The sequence below is a fragment of the Pieris napi genome, chromosome 22 (genome assembly GCF_905475465.1).
Source record: "Pieris napi chromosome 22, ilPieNapi1.2, whole genome shotgun sequence".
NCBI lineage: Eukaryota > Metazoa > Arthropoda > Insecta > Lepidoptera > Pieridae > Pieris > Pieris napi.
The window spans coordinates 952826-979634 of NC_062255.1; the positions used below are offsets into that span (position 1 = coordinate 952826).

The 26809-nt window shown below is 33.4% G+C and overlaps 1 protein-coding gene across 1 annotated transcript in view; it reads right to left on the bottom strand.

The window, feature by feature from the left end:
* Positions 1–26809, bottom strand: part of LOC125060714 (potassium voltage-gated channel protein Shaw-like) — a 147543-nt gene that overhangs the window by 107067 nt on the left and 13667 nt on the right. Inside the window, exon 2 of the mRNA XM_047665736.1 lies at positions 13449–13598. Coding sequence (XP_047521692.1) covers positions 13449–13598 — 150 coding nt within the window. The remainder of the gene's footprint in view (positions 1–13448; positions 13599–26809) is intronic.

Genomic DNA, 26809 nt, shown 5'->3' on the forward strand with positions numbered 1-26809 from the left:
ATACACAGTTAAAGTACAGTGAGGTAAAGTTTAAATTTTCTTAATTTTATAACACTATTGAAACGGGTGCAAAGGTTCACTAAACTAATTATGAATTTGACAAATCATTATAAATTTCACACCACAGTAATAAACTTTAGAAATCTCCGCGTTATATGAGGAAACAGCACGTTATATGGGCGACAGAAATCGCGTTATACTGGGGTTTACTGCATTGCGTTACCGAGAATATAACCAAGATCTCTAGGTCTTCTTTATCCTGATGTTTTATTTTCTCGTGAAGAAATTTTTTAATATGTAAAAAGTATTATTTCGTTAGTATCTGGACTTAAAAAACGTGGTTAAAAACGCGATCGCAGTAATAAACTTTAACTGTAACAATAAACCTGTCGAATGATTGAAATATGAGCGTAAATACAACGTAAAACATCGATTAACATAAAATTTATTCAACGTTTTGTATCACGATACAAAAATAGGATATTTAAAGGTTCATGACGTTAGTTAAACATTTTATTCGAATACATTCAACACGTGTGAATGTAGCGAACTATCAAAAGGTGGAAAATTTATCTAAAGAAAAAGTACTGTACTAATGCGATTCAGAATAGAAAAGAAATATGTTGAGAAGCGGGCAAACTTTGACTTTATTTAGCAGTAGTAACAATATAGTTTTTTATTTAAAGTATTAAGTTATATGTTTGTTTGATATCGGTTTTTATTTATCTATTATTGTACTTAATTATTGTATTATATTTCCTGTTTCATATGTTTTGTTTATCAATGTAATCTGTTTTGCTTTGTACATTGTCTAAGTGTTTTGTTTTATAATATGGATATGTGTAGTTGTAAGATAACCTATAATTAATAATTCATATATAATAAAGAATAGGTTGTAAGTTCAAGGCCCAGTCAGGTATATTTTTATGAACATGTCATGAAGAGCATGGTGTAATGATTGCAGCTCCGTAAAAATATTTTGTATAACAAAAAAAACTTGGCAGTTAAAAAGAGCGGTAGAGAGTTATTTGCCATTATTTATATCCCATTTTAGAACAGTAAATTTAAAATATAAAAAAATTATTTATCGTATAATAACCTTCATCTATTATATTTAAATAGTCGTTAAATATAATATAAATTTATTGGAAACATTTTGAGAATTCAAGGAAAATGTAACATACATTTTCCTCGTTTTTAGTTTGACTTTTTTCTTGAATATTGAAAACGGTTACCCCGGATATCCGTATATGTGGGTACGGATTTCCTGTACGTGATGCTCCAATAAATAAAATAGTTTTTCGTAAGTCAGGAAGTTAAAACTAAGGCCTAGACATTTTTAAGCAAAATATTAAAAAAAAACAGATACTTTAATTAGTGTTAATTTTTAATGGCGCTTTATTGTATGGGAATTCAAAATACACTTATAATAATACTTTGTTTAGAAAAAAGGAAATAGAGTGTTCTACTTCTCACTCTCCATTAGTGGAGGTTGACCTTCAGTCTCGTGAAGCGTGTCTTGTCCTGTACCACATGGAGCAACTCTTCTGCTATCACAACACCCGTACACTCCAACGTTACAAAGGAATTTGAATTCCTTCTACCAACACGCCATGACATATTGATGAGATTTCCCTTTTCTTAACTATCATAGTAGATAGGCATATACAGCTCGTATACTGAGGGAAAACCAAAAAGTCTGAGAGTCACAAATTACATGCCAATAAAAATAGTATCGATTTAATAGATCCAAAAATCTATCCCAAAGATTATACAGAATTGAATATGTTAATTTATGATATGTTTAAAGTCCTTAACTTCAACTTATAAACGCAAAGTTTAAGCTACATTTAATAGAGTAATATTTCTATTGTAAAGATCTCTTTTTAATCACCAAATATTTTATGCAAAATTTCATTATAATGTATTGGAATGAAATGTACAAATTCCAAGTTAGTTGGACATACAACATAGTTATGTACTAATATAATGAAATGTATTTCGTGTTTTTAATGTTATAACTTTTTAATACTTATAATAATAAAATAATATACATTGAAATAAATAACTAAACTTAACATAAACTAAAATATATCATTAAAAGGAGTCCCTTTAGGCAAGAAAAATAGTTACATAGTTATGTTGTATGTTTAAGTAGGTTGTGCTTATCAAGGTACTTTTGGTCAAAGTAATCAAACAATGAAACGCCGGCAGCATTGTGTAATGTTGGACTATCTACATTGCTAACATTTATGTTATATATACAAACACTACAAATTAAGCTTTTTGTTAAATTATTAAGGGCTGTCATAAAATGAACTATGTATTTATTTAGTACAGGTTCTATTTTCTCAATTTTTTTTTAAATGGCTGGAAGTTTTCCATGGTCCTCTTCAAATGACACTTTCTCTTGGAAACTAGCGAACTGCCGGGTCTTCCCTGAGAGATACGACCTCCAACTGTTCAAAGGAAGAGTTTACCCCTCCCTCAAAGGCCGACCCACTAAAAATGGGTGTCCATTGTCTATTGTGGTATTCTATTCAAAACAAAAAAGAAAGAAAGAAAGATGTACAGCATATTTCCAAATAATAATATTTATCCCAACTTATATTGTTTATATCCCAATTTAATAACTGTTAAAAAACAAAATATCTCCAAACCTCTTTCAAATATACCCAGATTCAGTTGCAAAACAAGGAAACGATTATTTAGCGAAATCAATACGGAACTGGTGATTAGCGGGTAACAGCTCGTTATCTTTACTCAGACATTAGAGAATGCCTCCGGGATAGTCATTTAGTATGATGATTTGCTATTTTAAAAGAATACCGAGGGTTTTTGCCCCGGCTTTTTCTCTCGGCCTACACTCTCTGTCTTCTTGCCGATGAGTAGGGATGTCTACCGATACAAATTTAATGACTTGGAATAAGTGATACCTGTATCTTATAATCCATAATAAACATATTTTATTTTATATGATATACTTTTCAGGCACAGCCTTAGCAATGCTGAAAGCAGGCCCATGCACCCTGACCCCAAAAACATCTATATGTATGAATCACTACAGACAGAGCCCTTATAAGAACCAGAGCAGAGATTATACAAGAAGCGGTAATAGTAATAATTTAGGGGTAATAGTATACCGAGAGTAATAGAGTTCCTAAATTAATTATCTAATATATAAAATTCTCGTGTTCATTCCCATACTCCTTCGAAATGGCAGGACAGATTCTTATGAAATTTTATATTTATATTCAGTAAGTCTGAGAATCGGCTACTGTCTTTCAAACCTCTAAGTGATAAGGGGTATTTTTTTTTATTTGACCCCAATTTTTTTTATTTTATTTTTTTATGATACAACATACAAAAATACATACAACCCCTAATTTTCACCCATCTACGATCAACCCCTATTTTTTATTATTGAGATAGCTATTTTTATTGAACTAAAAATTTTTTTCCTAAAAATAATATACATGGCAAAACAAACGTTTGCCGGTCAGCTAGTATTATATAGTATTACTAGTGTGTATGAAATTTGAAATCAATTTATGTTTCACTTTCGCATCAACATTGTAAAAATAAGTGAATAAATTTGTATGAACTGATAAAAACGAAGCATTTTCTGTGTCAAATAGTTCGGTAGCTAAAAATATACATTATATCAGTGTAGTTTTGATTTTGGAACGAAGTTCCTTATCGCGCGTTGTGCAAGGGGGCTAGACGGAAAAAAATTCTTACGAAAAGTTGTCACGACACTTTTTTGCTATTTGCTATTGTAATACACCGGTTCTCGTCCGATCACCGAAGTTAAGCAACGTCGGGCGAGGTCAGTACTTGGATGGGTGACCGCCTGAGAACAACCAACACCTCGTGATGTTACCAATTAACATATAAATTAATCGAAAGGAATTTCGTTCCATCCGGGTGTCCCTTGACACCTCTAAAGTTTTATATCTATATTAAGTTTGAATTGTTTAAAAAACCAGTGTATCTGTTGCGTGATCATTAATTGTTTTTTATAATAAGCATGAAGGTTATCAGCCAGACTTCTTCACTATGTTTTCCTGCTCTGTACGACCGAGTGTAAAATGCACATAGACAGAAAGTGACTGTGTGGGCCTGGGTATCCGGAAGCTATATCCAGGATGCTCCCTTCCCTCGATAAAAAATGCGCTGGTTCGGCTGTCACGTGTCAATATAATAAAAACACGTGTGGCACTCGGGGACTGCCGCGGTAAAGCAATTGCATAGCATTTTTTATCAACTTATGTAATTATTTATTTATTTTTTAATATGCAGTATTTTTTTTTCTTTGATATTAATTCATGTTTTTTCTTTGTCCCACTCTAATGCACCTGCGGTACGTCACCGATCACGCCACCGAGACGCAGTATGCATTCTCACCCGCTCTAACGCGTATTGGCCGCACCTATATTACGTCATCGTGTGTTAGGCTTTTATCGTTACGAAATTTATTGATTCGGTCGCCGCGCTCAAAGTCCGCGCTAAAATCTATGCAATAGGTTAAAAAGGAATCCAAGAATCGATCAGACTAAGACCAGCACTTACCATCAACGGTGGTGTGTCCCACTCCAAGCACTGGATCCTTAAATAATTATGCTAATGAAAATGCGGTACGGTATGCGGTATATAGTAAGTGCGCACGCGACAGCGGTTAAAATTTAATTATATCATCCTTGCGCCATTACGCCGGCATGCCACCTACCATCTCTGGTTCGTGTGTAGTCATCCTTCCTTGACTGACACCGATGTAGCGCAAACAGTGAATATTATTTTTAATTTAGTTTGTATACATAGACATTTAAATAAAACCTTTTTATCGGAATATCGGACATTTGAGTTGTGGTCAGCGAGTTGTTATTAATTAAATTTGTACTGCCGAAATTAACACGTAATTGGCTGACCTTCCTATAATTAATTAATTTAATTAAATGGCTACTACATCAATGTGTTTGCCTTTGGTTTATAACAAAGCATTTAGCCATAAAAAACACGTTAGTTTTAACTGTAACCAAAGTTATAAACACGAGTTTACGAGCGATATTCTAGAAATCGCCAACTGTGAAAGCGGCTTAGCAATTTAGTTTTGATGTGGCCATATAAATCGATGGGGTGGCCATCATTTTTATTTTCTTTTATATCCGTATCTGTGGGTACAAAAATAAATTCTGTCTTCTGTAGCCCTGCGTGTATTTGTCCTTGTTCATTGTAAGCTTTGTATTCTCAAGTTGTGTAAAATTATTGGTGTAATGGTATCTATGTATTCTTTTAATTGGTTCGTTTATGGTTCCAGTATATTGTCATGTACTGGAACCAATTATAAGAACATTTCTGTTTATTTTAGTTTTGATTTCTAATCTTACTTTGATAAAATTGTTTGATGAATAGCTTCTCTCAATTATAGCTACTGACGATGACGATAGATGTATAGTTTGATACCTAGCAACAAACTTTGAGGAGTAATTAAGTAATATTTTTACATACGAGGCGTGTATTTAAAGTAAGGTCTCCATTTATTTTTTTCACATTAAATAACATGTATTTACAAAGTTTAATACATTGCTGTAAAGCTTGAAATCTAAGCTATTTTTCTATATAATCGCCATTCACTTCGATGAGTTTCTTCATTCGTACGACAAACTTTTGTATCCCCTCCTCGAACCATGATCCCGCCGCCTCGCGCAGGAACGAAATGAAACCCCGGAGCACAAAGTGAAACGTTTCCAATGTGCCCAAGACTTTCTCGCCAGTTTTGAAGAGGAAGGGGAAGAATTTCTCGCAAATTTCATTCCTCCTAGATGTTTTTTCAGGGCAGGAAACATGTGGAAGTCACTAGGGGCGACGTCGGGACTGTAAGGAGGGTGGTCCAACACATCCCAACCAAATTCCGTAATGAGTGACGTTGTTTTGTTGGCCACATGAGGACGCGCGTTGTCGTGAAGTCGTACTCCCTTGGTCAGCATCCCTCTTCGTTTATTTTGAATAGCTCTTCGAAGTTTCCTCAAGGTCTCACAGTACCGATCAGCATTTATGGTTGTTCCACGAGGCATGAAATCGATCAGCAATACACCCTTTCTGTCCCAAAAGACGGTGGTCATAACCTTGCCTGCTGATTTTTCTTGCTTAAATTTTTTGACTTTAGGCGAATGCGTGTGTCTCCATTGTTTCGACCGCTCCTTCGTTTCCGGTGTGTAATAATGAGCCCATGTTTCATCTCCTGTAACGATTGAATCGAGAAATTCTTCCCCTTCCTCTTCAAAACTGGCGAGAAAGTCTTGGACACATTGGACACGTTTCACTTTGTGCTCCGGGGTTTCATTTCGATCCTGCGCGAGGCGGCGGGATCATGGTTCGAGGAGGGGATACAAAAGTTTGTCGTACGAATGAAGAAACTCATCGAAGTGAATGGCGATTATATAGAAAAATAGCTTAGATTTTAAGCTTTACAGCAATGTATTAAACTTTGTAAATACATGTTATTTAATGTGAAAAAAATAAATGGAGACCTTACTTTAAATACACGCCTCGTACTTATCTCTTATTATTTTGGAAAGAAAACAAAAGTGACAGAATATTACGACTTTTGTAGTCGGTTGTTATCTATTTTTATATTAAATATCTAAACCAGTTTTCATTTTTTTTTAAAGACAATTCACACCAATTGACCTAGTTCCATGCTAAGCTGGTGAAGCTTGTGTTATGGGTACTAGGCAACGGATATACATACATACTATAGGAAGATAGACATATAAATACATATTTAAATACCCAAGACCTAAGCACAATACCAAATGCCTCATACCAAACCCATGGTTTCGCAGTCAGGGGTACTAACCACTAGACCAATGAGTCATCATACTTTGTTTTTTTACTTATACTATTTATTACATTTCTGAACATTTTCCTATTCATTGACGAGCCTAAACTCACAAACTAAACGATTCTCGATTCGTTCTCGACTCGATTCTCTTCGTAAAATTTGACAAAACGTTTTTTATATCGACATGATATTTTGTAACATACATAAATAAAATAATAAATTGTCGACAATTGTTTGGCATTTTTCTATAATTATTAGTAATCATAACAATCGAATCTACAGTATTTACAATTTTCTTAAAATACAAAGTAATAATAAAATAGAATATAAACAAATTTTAAAAGTTTGGTCCCTGTGGAAGTATACCGTTAATGCTGGCAGCATTTCCTCACTGTATTGCGATACTTATTCGTTGTGCGAGGAAAGCACCAGCTCTGGGGTCACCGGTACTATCTACCAGGCGCTAACTAACTTTAATTAGCACCTGGCACTTGAACCTCACGGCCTATAAGTCTCTACTCCAAAGGGAACAAACTAGAAAATTGGTACCAATCTACTATTCTACCTTCCCCTCCCCATTCTAATAGGGTTATTGTAACACACGGTTTTACTATTGTTGTATACAGCACGGCATATTTTTTTATTATAGTTTCCTATTCTATACATCATAATATATAAAAAAACACGTAAATAAATTCAATTTTAGGAGCACACGATGAATATACATTTTTATAAAAAAAGTATAATAAATTTAATATTTCATTATACATGAAACCTTGTAATAAATAAAATTGTAATTCTTACGCGAGTCACGTTTGGTTCGGCGGTTTGAGTATTTTTACAGAAAATGTTGTCTCGCAGTGCGTATTTATACAATTTTAAAAGATTTAGAAAATATTTCCTTTTTAAAAATAATAAAAAAATATTCGTATTCTTGGATCTTCTTTAACTCCAATAATTATTGTATTATGTAAAATATGTGTTTAATAATAAAATATATTATATATAAAACTTTGAAATTATTTCATTAATGAGATATTCTTGTAAAATACATAAATGCTATTTCATAATACATGACTGTTTTATCATATAATTCTATCCACGTTTTATACATCTTAGAAACTGGCATATTTTTCTTTGATTTTTTATCGTGAAACGTACACTAATATATTACTATTACTCCATACCAAAGATTCTCAAGAAGAGAAAATTCATGAGTTTTGTGTGCACATTTACATAACTTACGCGATTCTGTGAAAAAGATTTAATAAAAATAAATAATTTAATAATGAAAATCTCTTCTTTAAACTTATAATAAGCAGTTAATAACATTTTATTCAAGAATAAATTAGGAAAATTCATAGGTCCAATGTTAAATCATTGTAAAACATTTAACCTCACATATCTTTTAAAATATTCAAAAAGATATAATAGAAAATATCAAAGATTTAATCCTGGTCTCGACAGTACAATTTGGACATAAAATCTGGCGACCCCACTGAGTTTGATAACTTTGTTTCGAGTCAGTAAACAAAGTGAGATAAATCTCACTGTATTATTTCCGCTTAACACACATAAAACCGTGATAAAAAGTGAGCTGGTGGAAATAAACAAAAAGTTTAATTAAATTTTCTACAAATATATATTTTAAAATAATATTTAAGTTGTTCAAAATATAATAACTTTGTATTCTTCTGTACACATGAACAGAAAAATTGAGTTTCTTGCCTGTACTTCTGAGATCGGAGCAAGATAGTGAATGGAATGTTAGCTTAGGTAGGTGAACTGTATAAATAAGCTAATTAGCTGTAAAAGCAGTAAAAGCCTTGTAATTCAGTTACATTTGTTATGACAATAAGGTTTCAGTAACTTACAATTTTTTTTTACTATTATCGTAGCAAATAAAACCTAAAGCCATTACAACATTGCAAAATTATAAAATGATGACTAAATTTAATTTAATACTGTCTCAGGTTTAAGCGAGAATTACTTAAAAAAAAACGTATATAAACCCAAAAGCGAAGGCCATATATAGATTTCTGTTAACTTGATGTGGCAGTTTTTCGCGATCACGATTGCCTAAAGCGCTCGAAACCTTAAGTTATGTAATGTAATAAAGTCTCGTTTAAGAAGTTTTTATAATTGCTATTTTTATTTAAACTTTTTCAAATAAAGAAGTTATTTATGTACATGGCTGAGCTAAGTGAAATTTACAGAACAAAGTGAAACAAGAAGCATATATTCATAATTTTCCTGCCTGCGATCCTTAAAATCGCAAATGTCATAAAAAGGATCTCATAAAGATCAAAAGACAATAATAATGACAGAGGCATAACTGTTTTAATGGCTACGCCTGAAGACGCGTAGCAGAATTGTAGCTCTACCAGCCTACGCGAATTTGTAGCAAGCTTGTAGGGTTTAATGGGCCGCGTGCTACGAAATTCTAGCATATTTGTGTAGCAATTAATCTCAGTTACTACAATCGATGCACTGCCAAAATGTTGTGGCTAGTGTTTTATTACACTTATAGCTTAAAAATTTAGGTTTTAGGTATTGTATAGTACTTAATAAAAAATAATACAACGAGTTTTTTAAACGCACATAGCATTCGCATTCAGATGTTCGGAATTAAAAGGAATGAATCCATATTGCTACTTAAAAGACACTTTGTCCTTAAAAGGGTTAAAACACTTAAATCAAACTTCCAATGTTAATCAGTGTAAAACAGTTTTTTAACTTTTCTAAATCCGTAAAAAGCTTAATGGTTTAAAGATGAAATAAATCACTTCCTCGGTTTAGTAAAGTTGATAAAAGAAATTTGAATTTGATGTTACTTTTATGAGAGTGTTATTTTCCTTGAGAATAAAACCATAAATATATAAAGGCACAACAGTATATATAAGAGTGAAGAGAACACAGAATATCATTTATAATATTTTGTCAAGTGGCTCTAGCTTTGGCTATCCAAAAAGATGTATTGTCATCAGTTCTACTGGACGACAAGACGTGCGACACCGAGTGTCACAGTATTTTGATTCTTTCCTTCAGTACTGAAGGACAATCTAGATTAGAAAAAATCATTGGCACTACAACCCTAAGTCTGGGTATCTGATTCATGTCCATTTGTCAAACTATTAGGCAAGAAGGGACCCAGATTTTCGAATCTAAGACAAGCCTGTTTCTTCACGATGTCTTCGTAGCGTTCTAGCGAAAGTTAAATGCGCACATGGATAGAAAATCCATTGGTGCACAGTCGAGGGATCGAACCTACGACCTCAGGGGTGAGAGTAGCATGCTGAAGCCAACAATATAGGTTTAGTTTATTTAATGTGTGAATAGTAACAAATAAAAAAAACAATGGCACTATATCGATATGCCAACTGTACTTAAAAATAAAATATATGGCTATGGCGAACACGAAGGTTTGTATAACAAAATCAAAATAGATTCGTAAAACAAAATAGTGTATGACGTAAACATTTTATTACTAAGGTCATGCAGCCGATACATCAATTGTCGATGCTAATAATGGATAAGTTCTTTTACTGTGCTTTTTAAATCGAAAATCAAATACATTTTCAATATTGAACGATTTATGTATGTATTGTTTTAATAACATATGTATATTTTACAGTGCTGTAAAAGAAAACAATCAAAATTACGATTACGATATCCTAGTGCGGCCTTATTGTTAACAAAGGAATTCTTTCAGGCCTTTCAATGAATAAATGCTATTCCCAATTGATTTTCATGTACGTAATGGTTTGTAATGCGAGCCTTAGTCCTTAGACTCGAAAATCAGGAGGTGGCATGTGTCAAATACAGAAGCTATTCACTTGCCTATACAAAGAATGTCATCAGAACACTGAAGCCAATTTTTCTGTTGCGTCACTAGGTTAATATCTATACTAATATTTAATAAACTCTTTTACTTTAATAACTACTACACTGAGTAACTAAGTGTGATGCTTGAAACATTCTTCGCATCTATATATATAAAAGAAAGTCGTGTTTGTTACAACACTTATAACTCGAGAACGGCTGGACCGATTGCCATGGTTTTTGATTTGTTGGATTTGTTTCCGTCCCGAATAGCAGAATAAGCAATAAAATATCGGATAAGTTATCGAATAACAATAAATAAATAAATTAATTTTACGAATGCAAAAACCATATGGTGCCATCTGTTGACAAAACTACGCATCATTTTACGTCGAATTCGTGTCAGTTCAAGAAATTCCGATCTTGAGGTGAATGAGGAGATGCATAAATAATAACCATGCTTTGATCCTGATCAAAAGATGTTGGATATCAGAAAGTGCTTAACATGCAGTATCGCCATATTGACGCTAGAGAGAAGATGCGTAATGTGTAAAACTGCCATTCTTCTTTCGCAATGGCAAGCAATAAAACATTTCTGTATTTGCAAAAAAGTTGTATTAATGTAATACTTAACATTAATGAAATCCTAAAATAAGTTAAATTAAAGTAACAACGATATTATAAGGTTGTAGGGCGGAACGAAGTTAGCCAGGTCAGCTAGTTATATATATAACCTACTTTATGTAAAACTATGTAATAAGAATAATATATTTAATACACGGAGTTTTAGTTTATCTTTCGTTTCATTTTTTTTTTCACACCTTACAGGGCGAGCGGAATCATCTTGCGCTTCGCGAATTTAAGACGTTGTTCGATATTACAATTGAGAGAGTGAAGTTTATTTTTCTACGGTTAAGAGGTAGGTACGCGTGAAAACAATCATATTTTCTAATAATCAATTTCTCAAAGGAAGAGCCTTTTCGTGTAAAACGCGGCTGTCGGAGATATCCAGTCCAGCCATATAGTTGTCCAGTCATGTAGATGTAGGTAGATTCCAAAATATTTAAAAAAATCCAGCAAGTCGCTAGTTAAATATAAAAAAAGTGTGTGTGTGTCAGCTACGACGCATGATTGGAGTTTACTCCTTACGAACGATAAAATGGCGATAATGTTCTGTGGCTGTCGACCATATTTTCATACTAAAGGTGGTAAGAATATATGTTTTTATAATATAAATGTTTGTAGTAGTAATAAAACGTACCTAAATCATCTATGCCCAAATAGGATTTTATTTCTGTGACCAAAGTTACCTTTATAGTAAGAGAAGAATAAGAATGAACAATCTTTTTAGTTTTAATTTCACTGACCATTACTATTGACAAAACTCTATGGCACTACTTTTATTTTTTACACCTGTCAACACTGACAATGTTGTCACGTGGCTGTCAAAACGTGAATTCAAAATAGAAAAGTCTGTGTAATGTGCATTCTTTTACACGTTCAATCCATTTTTCTCTTTCTACATAACGCCTCAACTTTCGTGTTACACTTGATTTTACTCCTCATAAAATTTCCGTACCGGGCCTTATAACTCAAATCATTTCTTAAGGAGTAAACTCCAAAAATATCTAATAATTCTATAAATGTATTGCATATACAAGCTGAAATTTCAGCAAGTATATCCAATATTTTCCCGTCATATTCAAAGACTTCATTTATGATGAATTATAAATCTCTTTTGTCGAGACAGATTAATCTCTGTATGTATTAGAAATATGAGCCAATGTAAGAGATGTATAATTAATATTATATAACCGAACTTTTATATAACACTGGAGATTTGCTCCAGTTTTACATTAACCTTGATAAACTTAAACCATAAATTACACTATGTATTAGTAAAAACCGCATGAATTTTCATATATTCATAGCGAAAAGAGACACGGCGGGATACTTCATTTTATGTTAAACGGAATATTTTATCTCATATTTAATCAAAATTTAAAGAGAATAATGTATTTAAGTTCATTTATAGGTGTAACTATGTACAATGATGAACTTCAATTGTAAAAAAATGGAAAGTAAATTTTACTACCACTCCCCATCTCAATGCCGTATAGTGGACGAGTAGAACTGGTAACTCCGAAACTATATAAACATCTTCTTTCTAATTATGACAAGAGCAATACAGGACAACCTCAGAGGGGTACATGACGGCGCATTGTCTTTTCTATTGCCACGGCTACTATTCGTTTTATTTAATCGATAAGTACCAGTATTTTGACAAGTATTTATTTATTTATTTATTTATACTTTATTACCTTATTCAAAAACATACACATAAAAAAATAAAAAACAGGTTACAAAAGTTATAAGGCAACGGGCGGCCTTATCGCTAACAAGCGATTTCTTCCAGGCAACCCTAAAGTGGAACAATGAAAAAGAAACACCTACAGAGGGTAAAGTACAAGCAATGTAAAAATTATTAACAAAAAAGAAACAAAAAAACTCAAAATAACACGTTACTATATCTAAAATAAAATAAAGTAAAATAAAATAAAAATAATAATAAATAAAAATAAAGTAACTCTTAATTAGAAACGTTTTTTATGTTGGACTATGAACCAGTGATATTATTAGGTATATATATATTTTAAATTTACCTCATACTACATGCATCTTAAATATGTGACAAACAAGTGACAATTATTTATTTCTAAAAGGCCAAAAGACATAAATAGACATACATGGCATGATATAAATAATAACCGCCTATGATTACCTGTAATAGTTGAGCACCTGCGCGAAGACACCCGGGTGCCGATCAAAGAAGTACTCATTGAGAACAGGATCGTAGTTGGCGAGCGCCTCCGTCAGTCGTGACAGCCGAGTCGCGGGGATCTTCTTCAAAGTCGCTTTGTAGGTTTCGTATCTGAAACATTGATTTAGAATTTATAATAATAATGTTCCATTCCTTGTAATGAAACATTGTGGCGAGGATGAGAGACACAGTCTGTTCCTCGGCATAATGCTGAGCCAGGGCCAACTTGAAACGAACCGAAAGGGAAAAGGGTTTTTTTTTCATATCTATCATTATATTTTTTTGTTATACTTCTTTAGGCGCGTTATGAAAAATTGATGAGAGTGAAATTTTACGATGCGCGCGCACCGTGACGCAAAATTAGCAGAATGAAGTTGCCCACGGAAGATGCTACGGCATTGGACATAATTTAAAAACAACATTCGAATAATAATAGAATTTATGTTAAGTACATTTAATGTAAGAGACTAATAATAAATATTTATTTATTTAATTTTTCAATTGTAAACTGAACTTTATTGACTATAATGACTCCTTTTGCCAGTCTTTGATTATTTAATTGTAATTAATTATTTGCATGCAATCAAAAACTATTTTTAATAATGCCAAAGAAGTACAACTTCTTACGCTCGTACATAAGTACACGCACCCTTTTTTTTCTATGATTATTGTTATTATGTGTGTTTGTGTTAGTAATAAATCTTATGTTTAAGTGGAAGAATTTGGAGAATGCATTCACGCTGCCGGAGGTCGTGTACTAATGTTAATCATAATGACATGGCCTTAATTTAATCTAACGCGAATAAAGACTATATTTATTTTTGTTTTATTTTTTTAATAATTATGTTAAAAAAGGATTTTATTTATTATAATGGCGCATTTCGTTTATTATCGGTCAACTCCTATGCTGCATAAAATTTACAAATACACAAAGAAGTGCTAGTGCAACTTTTGTACTGATACCAACTTTAAGGTAGAAAGTTTTTTGAAGTAATTTAGTTAATCTTAAGTATGATTTATTGATAGATATTCAATATACCGGTGTTCTCAATTGGTTGAATTTGATTTCAAATTAAATGAAAAAATGTATTTTAACATGTAACCATATGAAATGGAAAAGGTTAAAGTGAAAAATGTGCAATTTGTATGAAATAAATCCTACGTTCAGTTGAATACAAGACTTGTAGTGGAGGTCAAGTAAAATTGTGTGCAATCAGCCTCTAAGTGTAGTTAATATATGACTAATATCTTAGTAGATGGGTTTCGGGGATCGTGCGTTCAAATTGCTTTTGCATCAATTTATCTGTTTTATCGAGCACATGAGCAGTGTTGGCCTAGTGGCTTCAGCGTGCGACTCTCATCCCTGAAGTCGTAGGTTCGATCCCCGGCTGTGCACCAATGGACTTTATTTATATGTGTACAATTAACATTCGCTCGAACGGTGAAGGAAAACATTGTGAGGAAACCGGCTAGCCTTAGACCCAAAAAGTCGACGGCGTGTGTCAGGCACGGAAGGCTGATCACCTACTTGCCTATTAGATTGACAAATGATCATGAAACATATACAGAAATCTGAGGCCCAGACCTATAAAAGTTCTAGCGTCACTAATTTATTTTATTTTTATCGATTACATTGTTATACAAAAAATATTTTTTATCCAAAATCAACAACCCAGCAAACTATAAAAATAATTGTATGGCCACTTTTTTTACACACTATTAGTATAATTAGACATTTCAACTTTAAGAAGTTGTGTTATCAAAATCTCATATAAATATTCGTAGCTTAAACTATGACAGACAACTGACGTACATATTATCTAAACATTAATGCTGTAAATAATTAAGGATAAGATTGACAGTTGACAGTTCTTTTTACAGAGTCATAAACATCTTTTTATAAACATCGTAATTGGAACGCGATATAATTTTTTTCGAACTTTGAAACTTCTGTATTTTAAATGCCAATTTGGTAAATTCAGCAAGGGGGCGTAGCAACCAACTTCTTGATTGGGTCGGCCCGCCTTTATAAGAAAAGCTTTAGTCAAAAAAATAAAGTGTCATTCAGATTTAAAACATAGATTTAAAAAGCGTTATGTAGTAAAATAACATAAGTGTTCGCCTGTCCAATCCTAATACCGTCTTGGAGTTTAATTTCGTCGGAGACTGTTTTTCATTGAAATGCATACATGTGTAGTCAACGATCAGTCACTTTCCGTGCGGCTTGATCCATTGGCGTTGCGTAGAGATGTGGGGTCTCTCTGCATCTTCTACCGCATTTACCATGGAGAGTTTTCAAAGGAGTTGTACGGACTAATACCTGCAGCTTCATTATCGGACAACAAGACAGAATACAAAATACCATCCGTATCACCTCGACGTCCGTGGTCTCATAACTGAGCGTTTTTTAAGGCAGGTTTTGCCGCGCACCACCGCTATGTGGAACCAGCTGCCCACTGAAGTATTTCCAATTCGACTTAGGGTCCTACAAGAAAAGAGCGTACTTATTCTTACAAAGCCGGCAACGCACTTGCCTTCTGGCAATGTGAGTGTCCATGTGCGGTATCACTTAACATAATGTGAGCCTCCTGCCTGTTTGCCTCTTATTACAATAAAAAAATATTATTAGCACGTAAAAATCTAGACGAGTCTACATGTTTACTTGTAATGGAACGTCGTGGTACGACGCCATCTTGTGCAATGCGTTTTGGCGGGTTCTTGAAATTATGAATGTTTAATGTTTAAAGCCAAAACTTAACAGAATGAAACATGACATCTATAGTTATTAATAAATTGTCAAATAGCCATATAAACGTCTCCATTTAAATATCACACTTTCAAACTAAAACATAGGGCATATTCTTAGACCTCGCGAAGGCATTCGACACTGTCTCGGCCCAAATCCTTCTACAGAAACTGGAAGCGCTTGGAGTGAGAGGAGTTCAACTTTCCTTATTTAAAAGTTACCTCAGCGGTCGGAGTCAATGTGTAGTGGTAGATGGCCATGTCAGCTCTTACCTTCCAGTGGAATTCGGAGTCCCCCAGGGCAGCATTCTTGGTCCTACGCTGTTCCTAGTGTACATGAATGATCTGTGTTCCCTGAAAATACCTAATTGCAAATTGGTCTCTTACGCCGACGATACTGCTCTTGTTTTCTCTGCAAAAAGCTGGAGGGAAGCTTTCTCTTATGCACAGACCGGATTTGATATCGTTTCGTGTTGGCTGCGCCAAAATTTATTAACTCTTAATATAGAGAAAACTTGCTATCTTACCTTCTCCATATATACTCCTCCCATAGCCTTAATCCCGTATTCCTTAACTGCCCATACACATTCTTCTGTTCCTTCTGTTCCATGCTCTTGCGCTACATTGAAGAGAGGTTGTACGGTTAAGTATCTTGGCATCACACTAGATAGTCGACTCACGTTTCAGGCCCATCTTATGAATATGTGTGGTAGAGTCCGCAAACTCATGTTTATCTTTAAGAAAATTCGTCATGTTGCCGAGCCTCATATAGTCAGAATGATGTATTTAGCATTATGTCAATCTGTTTTATTATATGCTATCACCACTTGGGGTGGTGCAGCCAAAACCCATCTGCTGTCCCTGGAACGTGCCCAGAGGGCTCTTCTAAAAGTTTGCTTATTCAAACCCATTCTTTTCCCTACTTTCACCCTCTATCAGGAAGCTCAGATACTTACTGTACGTCAACTGTTCATCCTAAACACAGCCCTCAAACAGCATCACGAACATAAACCTAGTCCTTCTTCCTCTCGATCTGCTCGCCGCCCACCCCCTGTTCACCTTCCTTCTCTCTACACTGCCTTTTCCCACCGCTTCTACTGTTACCTCGGCCCTTTTATTTACAACAAACTAAATCGCAAGCTGAATATTCACTTACTCTTATCCTTCAGTTGTAAAAAGAAGGTCACTGCCTACATACAAGGTCTCAACTATGATGAGACTGAAAACTTAATCCAACCAATGGTCTAACTTACAATTTATAGCTTATTTTTGATTTACTATTTATTTTTATACTTATTTATGTACTGTTATCTATTTATCTAAGTACTAATATATATATATATTTATCTAAGTACTAATATATATATATATATAATAATATATATAATAATTAGCACGGATGTTATATCGGCGCGATTGCACACCTACATATTTTAATTAGGTACCTCTTTTCTCCATGTTACATCTGTAAAATGTCCTTATTAATAATTTACTCTTGTTACTGGTTACTTTTTACACCATGTGGGGAGAGGCTGGTGGTCTGAGATACAAGCCCTGCTTAGTTCAGTCACCAGTCTCTCACAATCTTATAATGTTTCCTTGCGACAATATATCTGTTTCTTAATATTTAGTTAATATCAATGTAAGATTGTGGAGAAAAATAAAGATTTTTTTTTTTTTTTTTTTTTTAAACTAAAACATAACAATTCAGTTTGTATACTACAAATTTAACTGTTTAATTGGTAATACGCCAGATATCAGCAAGCATTAATAATGCCTTATGATATACTATATCAATTATGTGCTGATGTTGATTTGTTATGCATTACACTGATACGATTTCCGTCCATTCCATCAGATTAACCTATGCATATATACCTAGCGTAGAAGATATTGTAATGTAAATTTTGACACTTGACGTATCGCCTTTGACACATAAAAGAACATGAATAACCTGACAGTTGGCATTTGGCATTTTTGTAACAGTTGTTCGACATTTGAAAATATTTGTACGCTGTCAGTGTACCTTTCTGTCGCAAATTTTTATTTATAAGTTATCTGATAACAAAACCAGGTCCTCTTATACAAAATACCTTCTTTACCGAAAATAAAACTCGGTATTGCATTACTATGCCACTAAATCAATAAGGAATTGAAGGGTAAGTACAGGGAAGGAAAGATCACTGTCAAGAAAAAATATTTTTGAGATAATAACAAAAAACATATTTACTCTTAAAATCAATTTATTAAACTACAACTAAAGTACTCACTTTTATATAGGACATGTAGGCCAATGATTCACATTATAAAACACATTATTAAATGGTTTTTTTTATGACAAATTTAAAAAAACTTATATCTTGAATTAAATTACTTACAACAAAGATCAAAGTCACTTGACTATGATACTTTTTACATGGTCAATTTTTATGAATTTTGACGTGATAACGTCTTTAAAATCGTTTTAGTCGGGTGACATGTTCAGAAACTTGTGTCACACCAAAACCTCACGAGCGCGATCGCAGGTATAACGAGAGAGAGACGGACCGATCTCCCGTCTCATCTCGAGCGCTGCCAGTCATTCCGTGAATGTATGAAGAAAAATGTATATCATAGTCGAATAAGTAAACTTGTCATTTTACACCCGAAATTTATCATCAAAAGTGTGAATAAAACGATAGATGTAATTTAAAATTTGAAAAAATTGTTATCTTCATTAATTCCTTACTTCCCAAAAACTTATATCACCAATAAGACGTTATCACGTAAACATCTCGATCGTAAACCTACTTTACAAACAACCAATATTTTTCAATAAATTTACAGCTTAATACATATTCTGAATGACATGGTTTTTTATTATTTTAATTACTTCGTTTTAATATTAGCCCGGTCATTTTACATTTGAAATAAAGAAAATTCCGACAAAGCCAAATTTTCGTAGAGACCTTAGGTTTACCACAAGGAATAAAGTGTCAAAAGTCCCCATCAGTCCCATCTGAGCTTAGGGACTTATTCGGGGCCCAAGGTCAAAATTTTAGGTTTTTTGAATTTTTCTCGAAAACGGTAAGTTTTATCGAAAAAGTACCTCAGAGCAAAGTTATAGATCTTAAAATTTTCTATAAAAATGGTCCCTATGATTTTTTCTCTAAGACCCACTATTTCCCAGATATTGCGCTTGTAACCTGTCATACTACAAATGTAAAAAAAAAATCAGTGTCCATAGACAATGATCTTTTTTGAAACAAGAAAGGTGAATGTGATCTTTTTTTCCTACAGCCATAGTAAACTTTTTTGAGCCTCATGTTGACTGTGATTTCTTTTAACATTTTTTGATTTCATCATTCAATAGCTTTATTAATTTACTACTAGATGGCATTATCAACTCTGGTTTGGAAAAATACTGACTATGATCCTTCTTTCCCTGTACCCTTCAATTGTCAATATTTTCATAAGTCAGCAACAAGTGGAACTGAACGAAATTGGAAGATGAATGTATGAATACAGATAGATGTTACCTGCTGTTAGACTAAAGCGCAATCGGAAATTTTGCATAATAACAGGTCCACAGAGTAAGTAGAACAGTTTCTTACAACACTTTATAACGAAAACGAAATTTGAAATGGTCTAGGCCTTCTTAACGCTAATAATTATTTGTAAGGGAGCCCACAATGCTAAATAAGTAAATAAACGAAATAAATTCATCCCTTAAATAATGATTATTTCAATCTTTAAAAAAGTGTTAAATATTATATTTGAAATATTTCTGCATCTTTTTAATTGATTCAGAAAAAAATTAAGCAAAGCTATTTCTTATATTGGAAATCGGTAATGTCGTTATGTATCGCCCTGTAAAAAAAATCTATGGCGCTACAACCTTTTTTTCTAAATTCTTATATTGTAATGCAAACAAAGTCTAAATAAATAAATAAGAAACCATTTTAGGTCTGGGCTTCAGATTTGTTTCATGAGCGTTTGTTTATCAAGTAGACAAGTAGGTGATCAGCCTCCTGTGCCTGACGCACGCCGTCGACTTTTTGGGTTTAAGGCAAGCCGGTTTCCTGTTACGAGGTTTTCCTACACCATTCGAGCGATTGTTAAATGCGGACATAGAAAGAAAGTCTATTGATGCACAGCCAGGAATCGAACCTACGGCCTCCGCCCTGCCTCAACACTTCCCTGTATATGAAGCAATAGAAAAAGCACAAATTCAAATCCAAAACGCATTGGAAATTGAATTCCGGAACTTAATCATATAAAAAGCTACAACTACAAAAGTATGTCCTTTATGTCGCTGAAAAGGTGAGCAAATGTGAATGAGAGCACTCCGAAAAATATTAACCCTGAGATAACACTTTGTAAACGATAAGGCGGTTTGTACACGATGCATTTATCGCTAACATTTTTATAAAAGCTTTGTGCTACTTTTAAATAAGTAAATGGTCAATTGGATCAGCAATTCAAGTGGGATCAAAAATTACGTTGCACAAAAAAAGACGTTATTTATAAATAAAGAGTACAGGATTTTTACTTTTTGTTTGTAATGGATATTTATAGGAAAAATTATTTGAAGGCTTCCTTCAGATTGATTTGCTCCAGTTCAAACAATTTGTATGACAATACTTGGCGATTAAAAAGAGTGGCGGAAAGTTTCTTGCCAGTTCTTCTTACTCGCTCTACGCCCTTGACTTGCGAACTAGTAGTAAATGTAAATTTACGATTAATTTAACTTGACGATTCAAAAGTGTACTTGGTTACCCACTTGAATAAAGATATTTTGAGTTTGAGTTTGAGTTTGAATTGTTTGGTACTACGAGGTGTAATTTTTTTTTGCGTAATTGTTAATTATTGATATTAGCTTTGTAGAAGAAGAGTTTATCGTAATAATGTAAAAAATACTTAAATTTAAAAGACAATGTGTCATATGTGTCAAGACAAGCGTAGTAAACCAAGGATCCAAATATGTGTACATACGTAATATATTAACAGTTATAATTCATGAGCAGTGTTGGCCTAGTGGCTTCAGCGTGGGATCCTAATGTCGCAGGTTCGAAACGCCTGTGCACCAAAGGAAATCGTACCCTCACTCACTCGTACGCTGAAGGAAAACATTAGGAAACCGGTCATGCCATTGCAAAAAGGCACTAAAGACTGATAACCTACTTCCGTGTTTAAAAAAAATCTCCAAACAGTTATAGGCACTGGTTTTTTGAAGTTATACTTCTTTTGGCGCGTTAGGAAAAATGATGAGAGTAAATTTTCTATTGTTAGTGTCGTTTTTTCTACAATGAGGCGAAGATAAAAATATTGAAAAGATTTTTATCTTGTTACGCCAAAAAGTATAACTTCTAACGCGTAAGTACACCCACGTTTTTTTTTAATAATTTACAATTACTGTATATGCAAATCTTATGAAGCTTATTTTACTAATTGTAAGAGTGTACTACAGATTTTTGAATTGCCAACCCTTTAGGTGTATATGAAGCTTAGTCATAAAGAAAATGCCGACGCAAAGTGCTCTGAAAATATGACTAAAACTAAACATATTTCACGGTTACTGAAATATTCACGATCTTAAAAGGGACCTAATCTTGGTGTTACGAGAAAATTCTCTAGGAATAAAGGAAAATATAATAAATCAGTGGCACTACAACATCCGTTACGACAGTTTCTTGATCAGATAGCATCTACATTTATTATTATTAGTAATTCATCATTAGTTTGTTGCCAGGTGGGAAAACGAAAAACTTATTTATTTATTTATAAGTCCTAAAACAACATGTAATACAATCAATTATATTAACACACAATTATATTAGAACATAAAAATTTCACTAGAGTTATCTAACAATACTCAAAAGTCATAAATCATTTTTATTCATGTAGGTAACACAATGTACACTTATGAACGTCAAAAAAGAAATATACATTAAATGCTTTTAATTTTACATTACCTGCCAGTTCTCAAATCAAGGGCGTAGAACGGAAGAGAAAAACTGGCAATAAACTCTCCACCACTCTTTTTAATCGCCAAGTTTTTTTTTCTTCGACGGATTGCACTTCGGGAGTGCGGTAGAAGTGAAAATTTTATAAGGTTGTGCATTTTTGATATTTTTGAATGGTTAGGGAAAAAATCGAACCTGGAGTCCTACCGTGATCTTTTATAGCGTGTCAAGAAGAGCACCATGATCTTTCGATGATGCGTGTCCACTCTCTTCTTTCTACTGTTACATAACAGTCATTGGTCCTATCTGTCGTATGAGAGTTATGGAATAGAGAGTTTACTTCCGGCTAAATATTCTATTTAATATTCTTTTATTATATATAATTATGAAGTTGGTATGGTTGGTCTGTATAATAAAGTGTTTATCGCGGTATAAAACTTCCTTTCTAAGTATTGATAAGTTATAAGCTTAAGCGATATAACGAATCATGTCAATAAAATACTGAACGAAGTTGAAGAGGAAGAACTATTAAGCAAGTTCTCAATTTAAACCATTTACTCTCAAATTTCTCTCTTTTTTTTCGTGCTTACATTGCGACGGAAAGAGTCAAAATTGTAAAAATTAAAAATTAAAAGACTTTTCTTTATTACTCCATCATCATAATTATTCATTTAGTAATTTCCAAAAACATACTTAGAAATATTTGTTTAAATTTAGAAACATGTTTATGCTTCTATATTCATTATTCTTATTACTTCAGGAGGAGAGATTTGTGTTTTTCTTAACGCAGCGAATAAATAAAATAATACTTGTTTAAAAGCGTGCAGCTACGGTAGCAGTGACGTGCGGTGTGTGGTGCGGTCAGTGACCTGTGGCAAATGCCCTGACCGCTCTCCCCGCATATGCATCACACTATTTAATTCGAAACGACCATTATAGTTATAATGGTTAATAATGGCTAGATAGTTATCTAGTGCACAATTTTTATACATTATCCTTGAGTAAAATATCCTTCTCTCTCCCTCTCCTAAAAATCCTTGCTGTAATTGTTTCCAAAATATTTTTAAAAACCTCCAGCCATGCGAAGCCACTCGCTGGACTTATAACTTATAGTACCGACTTTAATACAAAGCTCAAATATCTTATAACTTAAACCATTAACCACAGTCTATTAAAATTTTACACCGCCATAATGTGGTTGCTTTCATCTTACGACTCACTATATCAAAAAGGATTAGTACTTATTTGTTACGATAACAACGTATCAAGAAACTTTTAACAAGTAATAAATTCTCTGTAATATAGATATATATATATATATACAATTTGTACTATGATAATCTCTATAATGTAGCATTTTTTTTTAAATAAATGATTATTTTTATGAGGTTACTAATTCGATGTTTTATTTGTGTTCAAGCATCTGCTACTTCTGTTCTGGATGATCGAGGTGTCAAGTGATTCGGATTTGCACCGAATAGGTACGATAGAAATGGTTTGTGATGTAATTAGAGATATTGTTATATAATACTTTTTAGTGCATCTGGCTACAGCCCCATATGGTTCTTGGCAGATTGCATACATGTCAAAGATTTTTGGGTCTAAGATATGCCGGGTTTCTCATCTTCACCGCGTGATCAATCGCGCATTTCAAAGGAAAAAGCCATTTGTGAATACACTACCTTAGATTGAGAACCGCATATTAAACTTTTTCACTACTCTTCTCGTTTATAAATAATAATCATTAACATTATGATACATTATCCTGTTATGGTTGGCTAGCTGGTTCCAAAAAGTGATAGTATGTATGCCGTATATTGGTAATTAATACAAAAAAATTGCACTATAAACAGTTGTATGTATGCACTTAAGATAAAGGAAGTACCTTTTAGTATTCTACAAAGTACATTTGCATAACTGTAACATTAAAACTTTTATCTTAAAACTGGGATTTATGGAGCTGTTGGGAGAAAATAAACAATAATTTTATACGGTCTTTGAGTGTACTCTGTAACCTTCAAAAGTAATATATATGTAATATGTATGTTATAAGACAATAGACAAACTGTACAAGGTATTAGATAAACTGTACCAGATATTATAAAGGGTTTTTCAACAAGAACTTTGTTTTCTAAAACAAAATAAAACAAAGAATTTAGAGGAAAATGAATAAAATTTTTATTGTATTACAAAGAGAAAAGTTTGGCAATTATGAATGAAAAATGATATCTGGCAAATGTCCACCACGACCACGCTGACAGATGTTGATTCTTTCATCAAAATTTTTAATCACTTTTTGGCAAAATGGAGGGTCTATTTCGTTAATGACATCACGGATTTTGAGTTTTAAGGCTGCAATCGATTCGATTGGCTCCGTATAGACTCTGTCTTTAACATAGCCCCACAAAAAATAATCCAGTGGTGTTAAATCACACGATCTGGCTGAAATTTGGTTTGCAATAAATTGATCGTTTCATTGGCTGTGTGACATGTGGCACCGTCCTGTTGAAACCACATTTCAGTGATATCCATGTCATCAATAATAGGCCAAAATTTAGTGGTTAACATCTCGCGATACCGTGATCCATTGACTGTTACCGCATTTCCAGCCTCATCTTCGAAAAAAAAACGGCCCAATCACGCCTCCAGACCACATAGTGCACCACACAGTAACACGTTGAGTATGCAAAGCCTTCTCAATAATTGCTTTAGGATTTTCAGAAGCCCAAATGCGACAATTTTGCTTGTTGACGTACCCTGTCAAATGAAAATGGGCTTCGTCTGAAAAAATGTTTTTTTCAGAAAAACCAGCAGGTTGTTCCTGAATGAACTGAGCGAATCTGCGGCGATTTGAATGGTCGATCAGCTTTAATTCCTGCACCAGTTGAATCTTGTAAGGCTTCAAAGCCAAATCCTTTCGCAAAATTCGCCATGTTGTGCTTTTGGATAACCCCAATTGTTGAGAACGTCGTGAAATTGACAAATTTTGATCTTCTTCAACACTGTGGCTCACGGCGGCGATGTTTTCTGTTGAACGACCCGGTCGAACACGTGTTGGTGTTGGCACATTTTGTACCGAGCCTGTCGACTCAAATTTCGCGACCAAATTCTTAACAGCGGTCTCAGAAGGACGATTATGCTGGCCGAAAATATCACGAATTTTACGAAATGTAACTTTAACAGAACCACCATTTTTATAGTGGATTTGAATTATTTTAATGCGATTTTCGAGCGAAATTGAATTCATTGTAATAATTGCCAAAGCACCTGCTACGAATACCGCCAAAAACTAAATGTCAAAACTATCACGTTCTCGGTGTTGCCACAATTGAAAAACAAACTTCTTGTTGAAATACCCTTTACAACTGTACAATATATTAGATAAAATGTACAAGTACCATAATATCAAATATATTTATAGTTATATCCCCTCGTCCCTATTTATCTGTGTTCTTTTGTTAAACTGTTTGATCTAAAGTACACATTCGTCTCATTCTGTCAAATTGTTTACGTTGTTATGAATAGAAGACGATGTTTTTGGTAATGTTTTCGTTGAAGTAACATGACCTTGGATTTTATGTCTAGCCTAAAGACTAAAAGCTCTGTCTAGTCTGAAGCTTTAGTCGGGAGTATATACTTGCAGTTCAGGCCATTTTCTACCCCTATAACTTCGTTATGGATAAAATTAGTAGCCTGAGTTTTCCGGAAATTTTCAACAGTGAATGTATAAACACGGTACATTAAAAATTTCATTTAATTGAAATTTTTCTATAGAAGCCCTGCGATGCGAGACTTGTTTTTTTTGTACGTTATGTTTTTTATGGCAATACCAATCACAAGTGAACGTTTCGTCTTGTGTCACCCCTACACAAGACGAAACGTTCAACTTGAACACCCGCACGTGGCGCTGGCGTGTAAACAATAGCTCCGTGTATTTTATTGTTTACTAATAGTTTAATCGCGTTATTTCAAATAAAAAGTAACTCAGTGAGGTTTCTTAAAGTTATCTTTGTGGTGGTAGTGTTATACAAGTCTTTTTTTTATGAAACAGTGACAATAATAACAATAAATTTTTTTGGCCCTAACATTTCATATAAAATTATATTTTTGCTTGGAAATACAATTTCCACTCAATCTACAAACTTATAATGTGACAAACTTACCAGTAAAGTGCTATAAACTAGTGACCGATGATAAAAGTGAAGAAACGTATAAATTAAGTGAATCATTTGTTCTCCAAGGTGACCCACCTCAATTGAATTGTAACGGATTTTCTAAGCAATCTATACAAATTGAAATATATGGCTTAATTTCACAATATTTGTAATAGTCCAGTTGGCTAATTGTGTTATCTACTTGTCAAGAAACTAACATATAGTTTGAAACGTCCCGGTTCAAATCACGACGGCTATAAAATTGTTCGTCTTAACTATTTATTTATTTTATTTTATTTTTTTTTTTTTTTATTTTTTCTCACAATGGAGGATGCCTACGTTACAATAAGAAGAAAAAAGGGAAGATCCATTGAATCCCTTAACATTTCATCTACCTCAACTCAATCGAACTATGACTGTTATGAAGTTAGAAGCTTACCCGACATTTCTACAAGAAATGTATACGAATATTCCGAAT